Consider the following 12,386-nt stretch of genomic DNA (forward strand, 5'->3'; position numbering starts at 1 on the left):
TTTAATACATTAATATAATTCTGGAAAAATCATGTGGAGAACAAGTCCTAGTTCAGGGAAGCCAACTTTGCCAATTAACAAAACTGCTTGTTGGAGAGTCTAATCATGGAAATTATATTTCCAAATCAAAATATTAGAAAACAGCATCTGAAAAGTAGGAGAAGAGCTGTGGAGAACAATTTGAAACTGGATATTTAAAAGCCTGAGATATATAGTTGTTGCTTCTCATTCTAATACTATACCCCGAAACTGAGGAGATGCTTTCTGCATATATCCTAAGATTGAGTTGTACCTCTCTGTCTTCATCTTACTTCCCTAGATCAACCACAGGAATAGAAGGTATCGATATGGTTCTATCTTGTTCACGTCCATAGTAATGCTACATGGGGATATATTAGCATATTCCTTTTTAACTAGATCATTTACTTACTTCTAATTACTTTCTTTGTTCAACAATCCCCTTGGATCAGAATTCACTCAGGAATGGGATCCCAAAGGCCTCCAAGGGCATTTAAATTTCCACATAAAGAGAAAAAATAGCTATTTGTGTCTTGAAAGAAATCTTTGCAGAAGACAGAGGTACATTCAGCTTTATGTAATTTAACTTGAGTTTATTTCACCAAGAAAGAGCTTTCCAGATCATGGGAGGAGATCCCTGACCCTGGTTTACCATGTGATATCAAAGGCAAATTTGGGCAGAAAATCCTAGAGAGACAAACGGTGAAAGGATCAAACTTCTTCCTTGTAAGTTACATAAGTGCCATCTTCATCTCTTTATTTGTGGCTTCTTGTTTGTATCTCATATGTGTCATGGTGAGGAGAACTTGGGAGTCCTTGGTTTATAAATGGTCTCAGAGTCCACAGTGACTAACCATAAGAATAGGTAATTATTTGTTTGGTTTGTCTTTCAACTCATCATGTTGGCCAACCAACTCAAAAACTCAATTCTTATTATTGTCCTGTATAACCAGGGGTTTGGACTTGATTCAAAATAATTAAAAGACTGGATGTTCCAAATCAGCCTTCACCTGGATACCTTTGGTCCAATTCTTTCTGTAATGCGTGACTCCTCTTGATAAACATCCAGGACTTTGAGGGGAGCAGTACAGATTATGTGTAGCTCTTATCTTGGGTCTAGTCACCTTTTAGAGTACAATTCAGAACCAAATGCCATGAAGGTAAACAGAAAAATTCTAAATATTCAGAAAAATAGGGCCAAACAGGAACAAGTGTATTATCATGCTTCTTTATAAGGTTGTGTATAGAGACAAATATCTGACAGTATCATACAAGTCCTTACACAAGACAAAATATTGAATGTTATCCAGTTCTGCCAGTCATCGAGTGAGTCATTTCACTACTTCATTCATCAAGCATTTATTAAGAACCTACCCTGTGCTGGACACTGTTTTCTGCACTGAGGATATAGCAGTGCACATCAAGAAGTATTTATTCCCCTAAACTTCATATCTTAGTGGTATGTGGTGGTATGGGTGGTGGCGGGGGGACAAGTTGGTTTCCCACCGCTTACTAAGGAGGAGCAGGAACATTTTCAGAGCCTGGTGACATCACCAAGAAAAACATGAATAACACGGAGGCAAAGCATGACAAGGCTAGTAATGTCACAGTCCATCGCAGATGCATACATCGGAAAGTCTGATGATGTTAGGAGAAAAAAATTAGATCCCTAGTTCTGCCATTTCTAGCAGTCTAAATCTAGGAAAGTTGCCTAGACTTTTTAATGCTCAGATGTTATCTTTTCTAGATTTATCTCAAAAACTTAACTGTGAGGGCTAACTGATCTGAAATCATGTTGCATAAGCATTTTCAATGTAACACACTGACTGTCCAACACTTACGGCTTTCTGAAAAATCAGAGCAACAAAATATAATGTTAGTGGTAGTGGTCCACAAATGTAGTGATTCTTGAGTTGTAGTTCATATCTTGACAGATGAAAAAGTCCCTGATTGATTCTGAGGCTTCATTATCCTTTCTCTCTGAAAGACCACACGTTTGTGTGGGCCCTGTCCTTCCCTTTGAAAATCTTTGCTCTAAGATGCCTTTTTTTAAAAGTATTTTTTTAATAAGGGATATCTGCATCTAGAATCAGTATAACAAAAATATATGGCACAGTGCTCATTAAGTTTCCTGTGGCAATTATATTCCAGTTAAAATGCCCTGTAATATGGGTCATCAGCAATTTTTCCTTAACTTTGAGTCAAAATGCTGTTATTCCAACTACACATTTCATCTTCCCAGTAGGTTCACTGACATCAAGCCATCCATGTCCTCTGCTTCCTTTTCCTCCCCTAGGACTGTCTGTCATGGAGAAGAAGAATGTCTCAGTGGTGACTGAATTCATCCTGTTGGGGATTCCACACACAAAGGGGCTGGAGACTTTGCTTTTTGTCTTGTTCTTGCCCTTCTATGCCTGCACCCTGCTGGGAAATATGTCCATCTTCATGGCTATTCTTTCTTCCACTCGCCTTCACACACCCATGTACTTTTTCCTGGGGAACTTGTCTGTGTTCGACATGAGTTTCTCTTCTGTGACGTGTCCTAAAATACTGCTGTACCTCATGGGACTGAGCCCACTCATTTCCTATGAGAACTGTGTCTCCCAGCTCTTCTTCTTCCATTTCCCTGGCAGCATTGAGTGCTTCTTGTATACAGTGATGGCCTATGACCGCTTCACGGCCATCTGTTACCCTCTGCGCTACACAGTTCTCATGAGCCCTAGAATCTGCGGGACCTTGGCTGTGGGCACATGGCTGTTAGGTTGTATCAATTCTAGTATCTTGACTTCGCTCACCTTCACTTTGCCATACTGTGGTCCCAATAAAGTGAATCACTTCTTTTGTGATATTCCAGCACTTTTGCCATTGGCCTGTGCTGATACATCCTTAGCCCAGAGGGTGAGTTTCACCAACGTTGGCCTGGTATCTCTCCTCTGCTTTCTCCTAATCCTTTTATCCTACACTCGCATCACCATCTCCATCCTGTATATTCATTCAACCGAGGGCCGCCACCGGGCCTTCTCCACTTGCAGTGCCCACCTCATTGCCATCCTTTGTGCCTATGGGCCCATCATAACTGTCTACCTGCAGCCCATGCCTAACCCCATGCTGGGAACTGTGGTTCAAATTCTGATGAATCTGGTAGGACCGATGCTGAACCCTTTAATCTATACCTTGAGGAATAAGGAAGTTAAAACAGCCCTGAAAATAATTTTGCACAGGACAAACCACGTTCCTGAGAGTTAGTAAGAGTGGATGGGTAGGTTGAGGGAATGGAATTTTTTCTGGCCTACATGCGAAATATCCTTCTGGAATCCTCACATGGGACTTTTCAGCACACGCTGAAGGGCACAGTTCACTTTATCACATACTTCATCATTTTGTCTATTTTGTTTTTTGCTTTACCTAAGTCAGTCTGGGTTGCTGTTGTTTTACCTTTCTTCTGTGGAGAACCTCCTGACACTATAAGGAAGAAAGATGGCCTTTGCCCCTGAAGCATTTTGTCTACCTTTCCCAGCTCATGTCCCTCTAAACAGTATATGAGACCAAGTTTAAGAGGAAAGGCAATAAGCAGAAGAAAGGGATTTTAAATAACTAATTGAGAACTTGATAGGATCATCTCCCTTTCAATATGAACAGACTAAATGTCAGAGACAAAATAAAATGTTTTCTCTGCCTCCTCAACTGTGTAAAAGGGGAATAACAGAGCTTATCAGCAAAGATGTTTTCCTCTCAATCCCATGATTATCCTTATGTCTGTTTTCTCCCCTTAAGCAAATACGATTAGCTCCCAACTAGGTAACAAAAGTGAAAGCTTTGTGACTAGTGTCCTAGACTAGATGTTTCCATTTCACTACCAGCTCATGGTATGATTATGAGTGTGATAAAACAGTGGTTTTTATCAGGTCAGGTTATTAGACTGAAGCAGTGGTTTTCCAAGGAAGACTCAAAGAGCCCCAGGACCTCCGTGAATTTATTCTAAGACTTCCAAGTTAAGTTCCTTTGTGTTCCTTGTTTCAGTTTGCTGGAGAGACTGTGGAGTGAGTGGCACTCTATGCTTTAACCATCTTGTCTTTTTATTTCTTATTAGAAACAAAGTTTTCTGCCACAATCACCACTTTGGGTCTCCTTTCATCTGAGCTGTTCACTTTATTCAATAATTAGTTTCATAAAGAAGAATAGGGTCTAGCAATGCCCAGAGATTTTCTCCATTCCCTCCCATGATATGCTCAAGCAACCAGAAATGTTTAAAGTAAAGGCAAGGTTTGATTCAGGAATGTTGAAGTTCATGTTAAAACATTGACAAGATACATTTATCTAGCTTAGTCAATGATTTCTTCTCTGATCCCCCAATTAGGAGATGGTGGACTACCTGAGGCCTGACAGTCTATGATGGAACAATAAAATAAAGTCTAGCGTTACTCCTTAAAAAAGGATTGAGATCCATTAACATTCTTACTACTATAATAAAACAAAGAAGGAGGACACAAACTGTGTACATTGAGCCAACTTTAAAGTCTCTGTAAAGGTGTCCTCTAAATCATGTTGGTCAGATCACCTGTTCCAAAGTACTTTATGTTTTCCATGCCTGGAATTCTGGCTTTAAAAAATGAACTGGGTGATGGGCATTAAGGAGGGCACGTGATATAATGAGCATTGGGTGTTATATGTTATATACAACTGATGAAGCACTAAATTCTACTTCTGAAACTAATAACAAAATAAATTTAAAAAATGAATTCCCTCCCAAATTATTATTTTTATTTTTTAAAGATTTATTTATTTATTTATTTATTTATTTATTTATTTATTTATTTTTAGGGGGGAAGGGCAGAGGGAGAGGCAGAGTGAATCTTTTTTTTTCTATTTTATTTATTTATTTATTTCATTTTTTAATCTTTTTTTAATTATTTATTTTCAGCATAACAGTATTCATTGTTTTTGTACCACACCCAGTGCTCCATGCAATCCGTACCCTCTCTAATACCCACCACCTGGTTCCCCCAACCTCCCACCCTCCCACCTCTTCAAACCCTTCAGATTGTTTTTCAGAGTCCATAGTCTCTCATGGTTCACCTCCCCTTCCAATTTCTCCCAACTCCCTTCCCCTAACTCCCCATGTCCTCCATGCTATTTGTTATGCTCCACAAATAAGTGAAACCATATGATAATTGACTCTCTCTGCTTGACTTATTTCACTCAGCATCATCTCTTCCAGTCCCGTCCATGTTGCTACAAAAGTTGGGTATTCATCCTTTCTGATGGAGGCCTAATACTCCATAGTGTATATGGACCACATCTTCCTTATCCATTCGTCCATTGAAGGGCACCTTGGTTCTTTCCACAGTTTGGCGACCATGGCCATTGCTGCTATAAACATTGGGGTACAGATGGCCCTCCTTTTCACTACATCTGTATCTTTGGGGTAAATACCCAGTAGTGCAATTGCAGGGTCATAGGGAAGTTCTATTTTTAATTTCTTGAGGAATCTCCATACTGTTCTCCAAAGAGGCTGCACCAACTTGCATTCCCACCAACAGTGTAAGAGGGTTCCCCTTTCTCCATATCCCCTCCAACACATGTTGTTTCCTGTCTTGCTAATTTTGGCCATTCTAACTGGTGTAAGGTGATATCTCAATGTGGCTTTAATTTGAATCTCCCTGAGGGCTAGTGATGATGAACATTTTTTCATGTGTCTGACAGCCATTTCTATGTCTTCATTGGAGAAGCGTCTGTTCATATCTTCTGCCCATTTTTTTACCTGATTGTCTGTTTTGTGTGTGTTGAGTTTGAGGAGTTCTTTATAGATCCTGGATATCAATCTTTTGTCTGTACTATCATTTGCAAATATGTTCTCCCATTCCGTGGGTTGCCTCTTTGTTTTGTTGACTGTTTCCTTTGCTGTGCAGAAGCTTTTGATTGTGATGAAGTCCCAAACATTTATTTTGGCTTTTGTTTCCTTTGCCTTTGGAGACATATCTTGAAAGAAGTTGCTGTGGCTGATATCGAAGAGATTACTGCCTATGTTCTCCTCTAGGATTCTGATGGATTCCTGTTTCACATTGAGGTCTTTTATCCATTTTGAGTTTATCTTTGTGTACGGTGTAAGAGAATGGTCGAGTCCCAAATTCTATATTATCTTTTCAAAAGCAAATTCCCCTGGTAGTAATGAGCTGATGTCTAGTGGAGAAAGAGCTATTTATGGTTGCAGGAAAGAGAAACAAAAAGGCAGTTCTCTAGGTTTCAATTTGGCTAAAGTTCAGCCGAGTATTTATTAAAAACTAGTATTAGTATTTAATACTAATATTAATTACTATTAATTACTTAATAGTAATACTTAACTACTTACTAATAAATACTAATTAGTATTACTATTTATTAAACATCTGTTTTTTTTAGCAGATACTATCTCATGCTAACTATGTCTATGAAGATGAATGAGGTGTCTGCCAAGAAGGATTCCACCATTTGATGTTAGAATCAGATATTAAAGAATTGTCCATAATAAAATGTGATGATACCAACAGAAAACACTTCTTAGGGCTTACCACATGCTAGGTATTTTCATAAGCACTTTTCCTACTAAGTATTATTATTAGTAGTAGTGTCTGTATTTTATACATGAGAAGCTAAGTAATTTTCCTAGCTAGTAAGTCACAAAACAAGAATTAAATGTCCTACTATCTGACTCCAGGGTCTTTTCTTTTAATAACTGAATGACAACATCAACACCATCAATGCAAAGCAACTAAAAGCTCAGAGGAATGAGTGATTATTTCAACTTAGGGGTTTTTGGGAAGACTTTGGAGAAAAGGTGGCATGTGAGCTAGGCTTCGAAGGATGAATAATGTGGGAGATGAATAAATGTCAGACAGAGGGTTGGAAAGTGCATAGAAGTGCATAAAAGAGAAGGGGACATCTTGCAGAAGCAGGGATGAGTGATATGTGCATCATCTTCAGGGAAAACAAAATTGGTAGAATAGAGGGTGACTGGAAGCCTGAGTGGAAATGAGAAGAACAGTAGGGAGACAAAAGGGAATGATGGAAAGGAGATTAATCAAATTATCAAGTTTCATATCTAGGTAGGAATGTCCTATGTCCACGTTTACCAGGGGAATTTGTGCATGATTGTTAATGATGCCTACACCTCAAAAGTGCTCTGACTTGTGAGATAAATCATATGGATACCAAGGCCCAATCAAGGTGTGGAGGCTTAGTATGACCTATGTCTGCCAAGAACATTTGCCAGTCCAGCCAGTGCCAAGCATACTGTAGGCTGGGCAGATCATGAACAGAGAGAACTCTGCTCTTTTACACTCTCGTGGGAAGCACTTAACACTCACTAATTTTTGCACTATCAGCTGTAGGCTGGCCCACTCAGCTATGCACCTCCAGGGACCCTTTGTCCTCCCTCATCTGAGTTCATGCAGCCACGCTGTGGTAGAGGTGGGACTGGATCGAAGCCATCTAGTTTCTCTGTCCTACATTCTGTCAAATAGAACCACTTAGATTTTTCTCAAATGTGATTACTAATGTTCTGTTTTTCCATGTTATTACATAGAGTTACATGTATCATAGGTTTTTAATTTTCCAATCAGTATCTATGCATGTTCATGTACACGAGTTGGTGTTTGTGACTTGAGATTGAGGGATGAATCACAATGAAACTGCGTGCCTCTTTGAAAATATGCTCCCAACTCAAAACAACAGCCATCACAAAGGATCAGATAGAGAGGTGTTTTGTTTTATGAAGTGGAATGTCTCAAAGTCAGCAGGGTATGGTTGACACTTCGGCTCACAAGGTTTATGATCAGGAAGGTGCTGAGAATCTCCAAGTTATCTGCTCACAGACTTAGTGATTAATACTACTGAGTTTCTTCCAAACTTTTGTAGTCATGGGTCTGTGATCTCCAGATCTACTTATGTATCACCCCTTTCCACTCAATCAAAATTATTCTTCCCAACAACCTCCAAATAAACAGATATCATACCTTTGCTCCTAGATTCTGTGATGCTACTTTATAATGGTTTGATTTCAGTTCTCTGATTGGACATTTTCTTTTTCCTGGATTAGCTTTTTTGGGGGTTTGGCCCATGTTCCACTACTTAATTGTTCCCCCAATAATCTCACCTAATGGAGTGACTTTAAAAGAAGGTAATAAATTAGAGTTGAGTTGAGTTACATAAAGGACTAACATAAGGGCAAGATTCCTACAGTTAATGAGTATTTCAAATCTTCCTTTATTCTTTGAGACTCTTTTCTTTGAACCTAATGGATAACATTTTAGTGCTCTGAAATTTTGTATCTCTCACCTATGTTTGGTGAGTCCTATATTCCCTTTGGTTTTTAATTGCATTTCAGTCATCTTTTATGATTAAAGTATGGTTAAATACTAGTGTTACCTATTTTGGTCATATTTTGTAGTTGATAATTTAGGACGTTTTGTAGCTTCACTTATTTATGATATTTGGATGGTAGATACTCAGGAAAACTTTTATGGATGGATGCTGGTTGATATATGCTAACATGTCAAGATCCCCCCAAGAATGGAAAGATCACCAGATGTGATTCCTGAAACACACCACCCTTTCTCAATAATGTCCCCAGTCATTTGAGCTCTTAAGGTGAAGGTAAGGAGGTGAACTGGTAAAGAGCTGTGAAAGGTGGTATACTACAGAAGGGAGGGTTTGCTTATATGAACTATTTTCTCACGTTTGTTTTTTGAAGCTGGGTTTGAGGTCTTACAGTAGATTTCCCCATGCTGCAGAATGTACGTCAAGTTCTCGTAAGGCTGTTAAGGGTATCGCATTGGTCTTTATCTTTGCTATTCCTATCTTTGGTCATCTCCTGAAAACCACTAAGAGAGAACCCAGGTAATAAGCTCATTTGTACAGTGGTAATGTATTCTAACTTTTAAAGAATTTATTAAGCATTGAAGGCTAATATTCTAACAGAGGAAGAATGAAATTAGTTTGATTGCAGGAACATGAGCCGAGCAAAGGGAGTGATTTGTTCAGCTTAGTGTGTATACTCCACCTCTATATTCTCTTTATAACTGTAGCTCTGTTGTGTTACCCAAATCCATATTACTCCTCTGTCCCAGAAGTTCTCCTTATTCTCATTCCCTGGTTTATGTGACATGCCAGGTCACAATGATGTCTCTGATTGACCTGGGGCCTGATTCTTGCCTGAGTCACTGTAACGTGTGAAAATCCAGAATTGAGGGATTATCATATAGTGTAACAGTGACTGGTGAAACTAGGTCTAGACCCCAAAATTTTTTGATGACTTGGCATAGAGGCTGGAGACACAGGTTGTTTTGCACAGTCTGCCCCTAGGTCTTGATGACTTCTGAAGACATGATTTTCCCACTACTTGAAAAGCACGGAAAGAACACTGAAGGGTGCCTGGGTGGCTCAGTTAAGCATCTGCCTTTGGCTCAGGTCATGATCTCAGGTCCTGGGATTGAGCCCCACATCAGGGTCCCTGCCCAGTGGGGAATCTGCTTCTCCCTCTCCCTCTGCCCTGGCCCCTGCTCTTGCTCCTATTCTCTATCATAAGTAAATAAAATCTTCAAAAAAAAATCAACAACACTGAATCAGGTAGTAACAGAAACAACACTGAATCAGCTCAGTGGTCAGAAGGCTTTCCTCACGAATCATACCAGAAAACCTCGAGATTCCCTACCAAGTGATGTTTACTCTCCAAGGAGCTATGATGCCCATCATAGTAGATTCCATCAAAGACTCACTGAGTCACAGTCTTCCTGACTGCAAGGAAGACAAGGTCAACCTCGTGTTATTCCTCTAACACAAGTCAACATACCTGGACCAGGTGAGAGAAGGTAGAAGCTAATGCTCATCAAACTAGCCAGGTTAAAATTGCTCTCTCCATGATGCTCAGTTGTGACTCAGCTATTGCTCATTTCCCCTTGAGCTCATGGGTAGAATCTCTGGACAAATTGTAAATTTTGTAAGGAAAAATATCAGGTTTCAAGTCCTGCTCTCTTAAGGGGGAAATGAGGACAGTAACTCTACCTCCTTTATAGGATCATTGTGAAGATCACATGATAAAATCTTTAAATCACTAATTAGTGTGCCTGGAACATATTAAACAATTAAGCAATATCACCTAATTTTTTTATCATAGAATCTTAAAGATCTTCCAGAACATCTAATATGCTTTATCCACTTTCCAGTGAGGAATTTGAGACCTAGAGAGAGGGAGTCATATCATCACATATAATATTAACAAAACTATATATCTATTGATTTTATTATATGAACACTTGTTCTATTTTATGAAGTATAATTTAAAATTTATTATTCAAGGAAAGATGATAGATTTTAAATAAAAAATGATTACATTGAAGTCAACACAATGTATACCTTCCAAAAGCCTGTCCTTATTTGAGCTTTTATTTGGGAAGAACCATATCACTAAAGGAAAAATTTAACCTCTGTGATTTAAAAAAAAAAAAGAAGGGTGAGGAGTACAATGGGAAAAAAGGAGAAAGATTAAAAGCTGGAAGACTTAATGTGTCTTATCCTTGTGTAGAATGTCTTAATTTATAATGCACAAGGTTAATGGACATGAGAATTATTTTAGCCACATTTATAGGCAGAGAAATTGAGGACCAGAGAGATTCAAACATCCTAAGACCAAACGAGTAGCGGTACAGGCAGGATTAGAAGAATGCTTACTCCCACGACCTGTTCAATGTTTTTCCAGTCTAGAATCCCATTTTCTGAGTCTAATGATTTCAAGTCAACTCTCTCTATATATGATATATTATATATATCAATAGGGTCTATCTATCAATATATAAATATATATTAGCAATGTCCTAAAATACAAAATAATTTATCTTAGTTCTATGAAAACATACAAACACACACACACACACACCCCTATATGTAAATGCATTTATACATACATAGATTTATAACTTGAGTAACAAATTAACAAGTGCTACATGTGGAGGTCATGGATGTTCTCTGAACTTTTTTTTCAATTCTTCCTCAGATTCCTCAAGTATACATGTAGAAAGCTCTGAGCATGGTGGTGCCCAAACTAGAAACTAGTCTCTGTTCCTTGTAGGATCACCTGTGTAAGGTCCTTTTCTCCTCATGTGTTGGTGATACTCCCGACATCTCCCTTTCCCATAACTGGTAGCTCATTCTCTGGTCATTGGCATAAAAATCAGTCAGTGTAGAAGGTAATGATAAATCTTCAAAAGGGTCAAGTGAGCCAGAAGAAAGAGAGTAGGAGACAGAACTTGAATGATAGGTAGGATGGATACAAGTTGGTCTGTTGGACAAGACTATCAGATTTGATCCAGTAATTTAAATTTAATTTAAATAAAAAAGATGGCCATCACTGGTATCTCTGGCCCTTATTACAAGTGATGGTAATAAATCGAAATATGTATACACTCATTTGTGGTTTGCAAAGTTATTATATACAAACCACATGATTTTATCCTCAAAATAAACCTGCAAGGATGGTAAAGTATAAAACAGATACTGTTATTTGCTCTTAAAACCAGATGCCAAAGACAAATGATCACAAATAACTTGGGAAGGCAAATAGATCACTCTCTGAAGCTAATATTTTATAATCAAAGCATACTATATCAGAAAAATGAACTTGAAGAAACAATGTATTTTGGTCCATCTGTATTTGACTGTAATCCAAATAAATGTGTTTGTTTATCCAAAATACAATGTAGTAATTAGTGTCTTAGTCCACTTGGGGTGCTATAACAAAAACATAGACAGGGTGGCTTAAACAACAAGCAGGTATTTCTTCGCAGTTCTGAAGCCTGGCAGCCAGCAGATTCAGGATCTGGTGAGACCCTGCCTCCTGGACACAGGTGGCCCTCGTTGTACTGTGTCCTCACAAGGTGAAAAGGGCAAGAGAGCTCTCTGGGGACTCTTATACCAGCACTCATCTTGCTCATGAGGGCTCTAGCATCATGACCTGATCATCAACCAAAGGACCTGACTCCTAATACCATCATATTAGGAATTAGAACTTCAACATTTGAATCTTGGAGGAACAGAAGCGTTCAGCCCACAGCAGCTGGACAGTGTGTGGAAGTTGGGTAGGACCTCAGAACCATAAAAAAAAAATCTTTAAGATAAATATTTATGGCTAAAATAAACCCAAGAGGTAAGATATCTAAACAAATGAACTGATGAATTCCAAATAGTCTGGTTTCAAAGACAAGCCCACCATCATGTAGAAAGGGATAAAAGAAGTTGTAGCCAGTAGATTCTCGGTGTTACCAGCCCATTGGAAAATTACTTATACAGAGAGATGAATGCAACAGCTATTTAAAATATCTAATTTGGTGATTTACTAT

General features: G+C 38.6%; 1 protein-coding gene across 1 annotated transcript; it reads left to right on the top strand.

The window, feature by feature from the left end:
- The first annotated feature begins 2,325 nt into the window (after positions 1–2,325).
- On the top strand, positions 2,326–3,264 carry LOC116874367 (putative olfactory receptor 10D3). The gene has a single exon (XM_032869031.1). The coding sequence runs from the start codon at positions 2,326–2,328 to the stop codon at positions 3,262–3,264; it is 939 nt and encodes a 312-aa protein (XP_032724922.1).
- The last annotated feature ends 9,122 nt before the right edge of the window (positions 3,265–12,386 follow it).

The sequence above is a fragment of the Lontra canadensis genome, unplaced genomic scaffold, assembly GCF_010015895.1.
Source record: "Lontra canadensis isolate GAN:19392208 unplaced genomic scaffold, GSC_riverotter_1.0 scaffold36, whole genome shotgun sequence".
Classification (NCBI taxonomy): Eukaryota; Metazoa; Chordata; class Mammalia; order Carnivora; family Mustelidae; genus Lontra; species Lontra canadensis.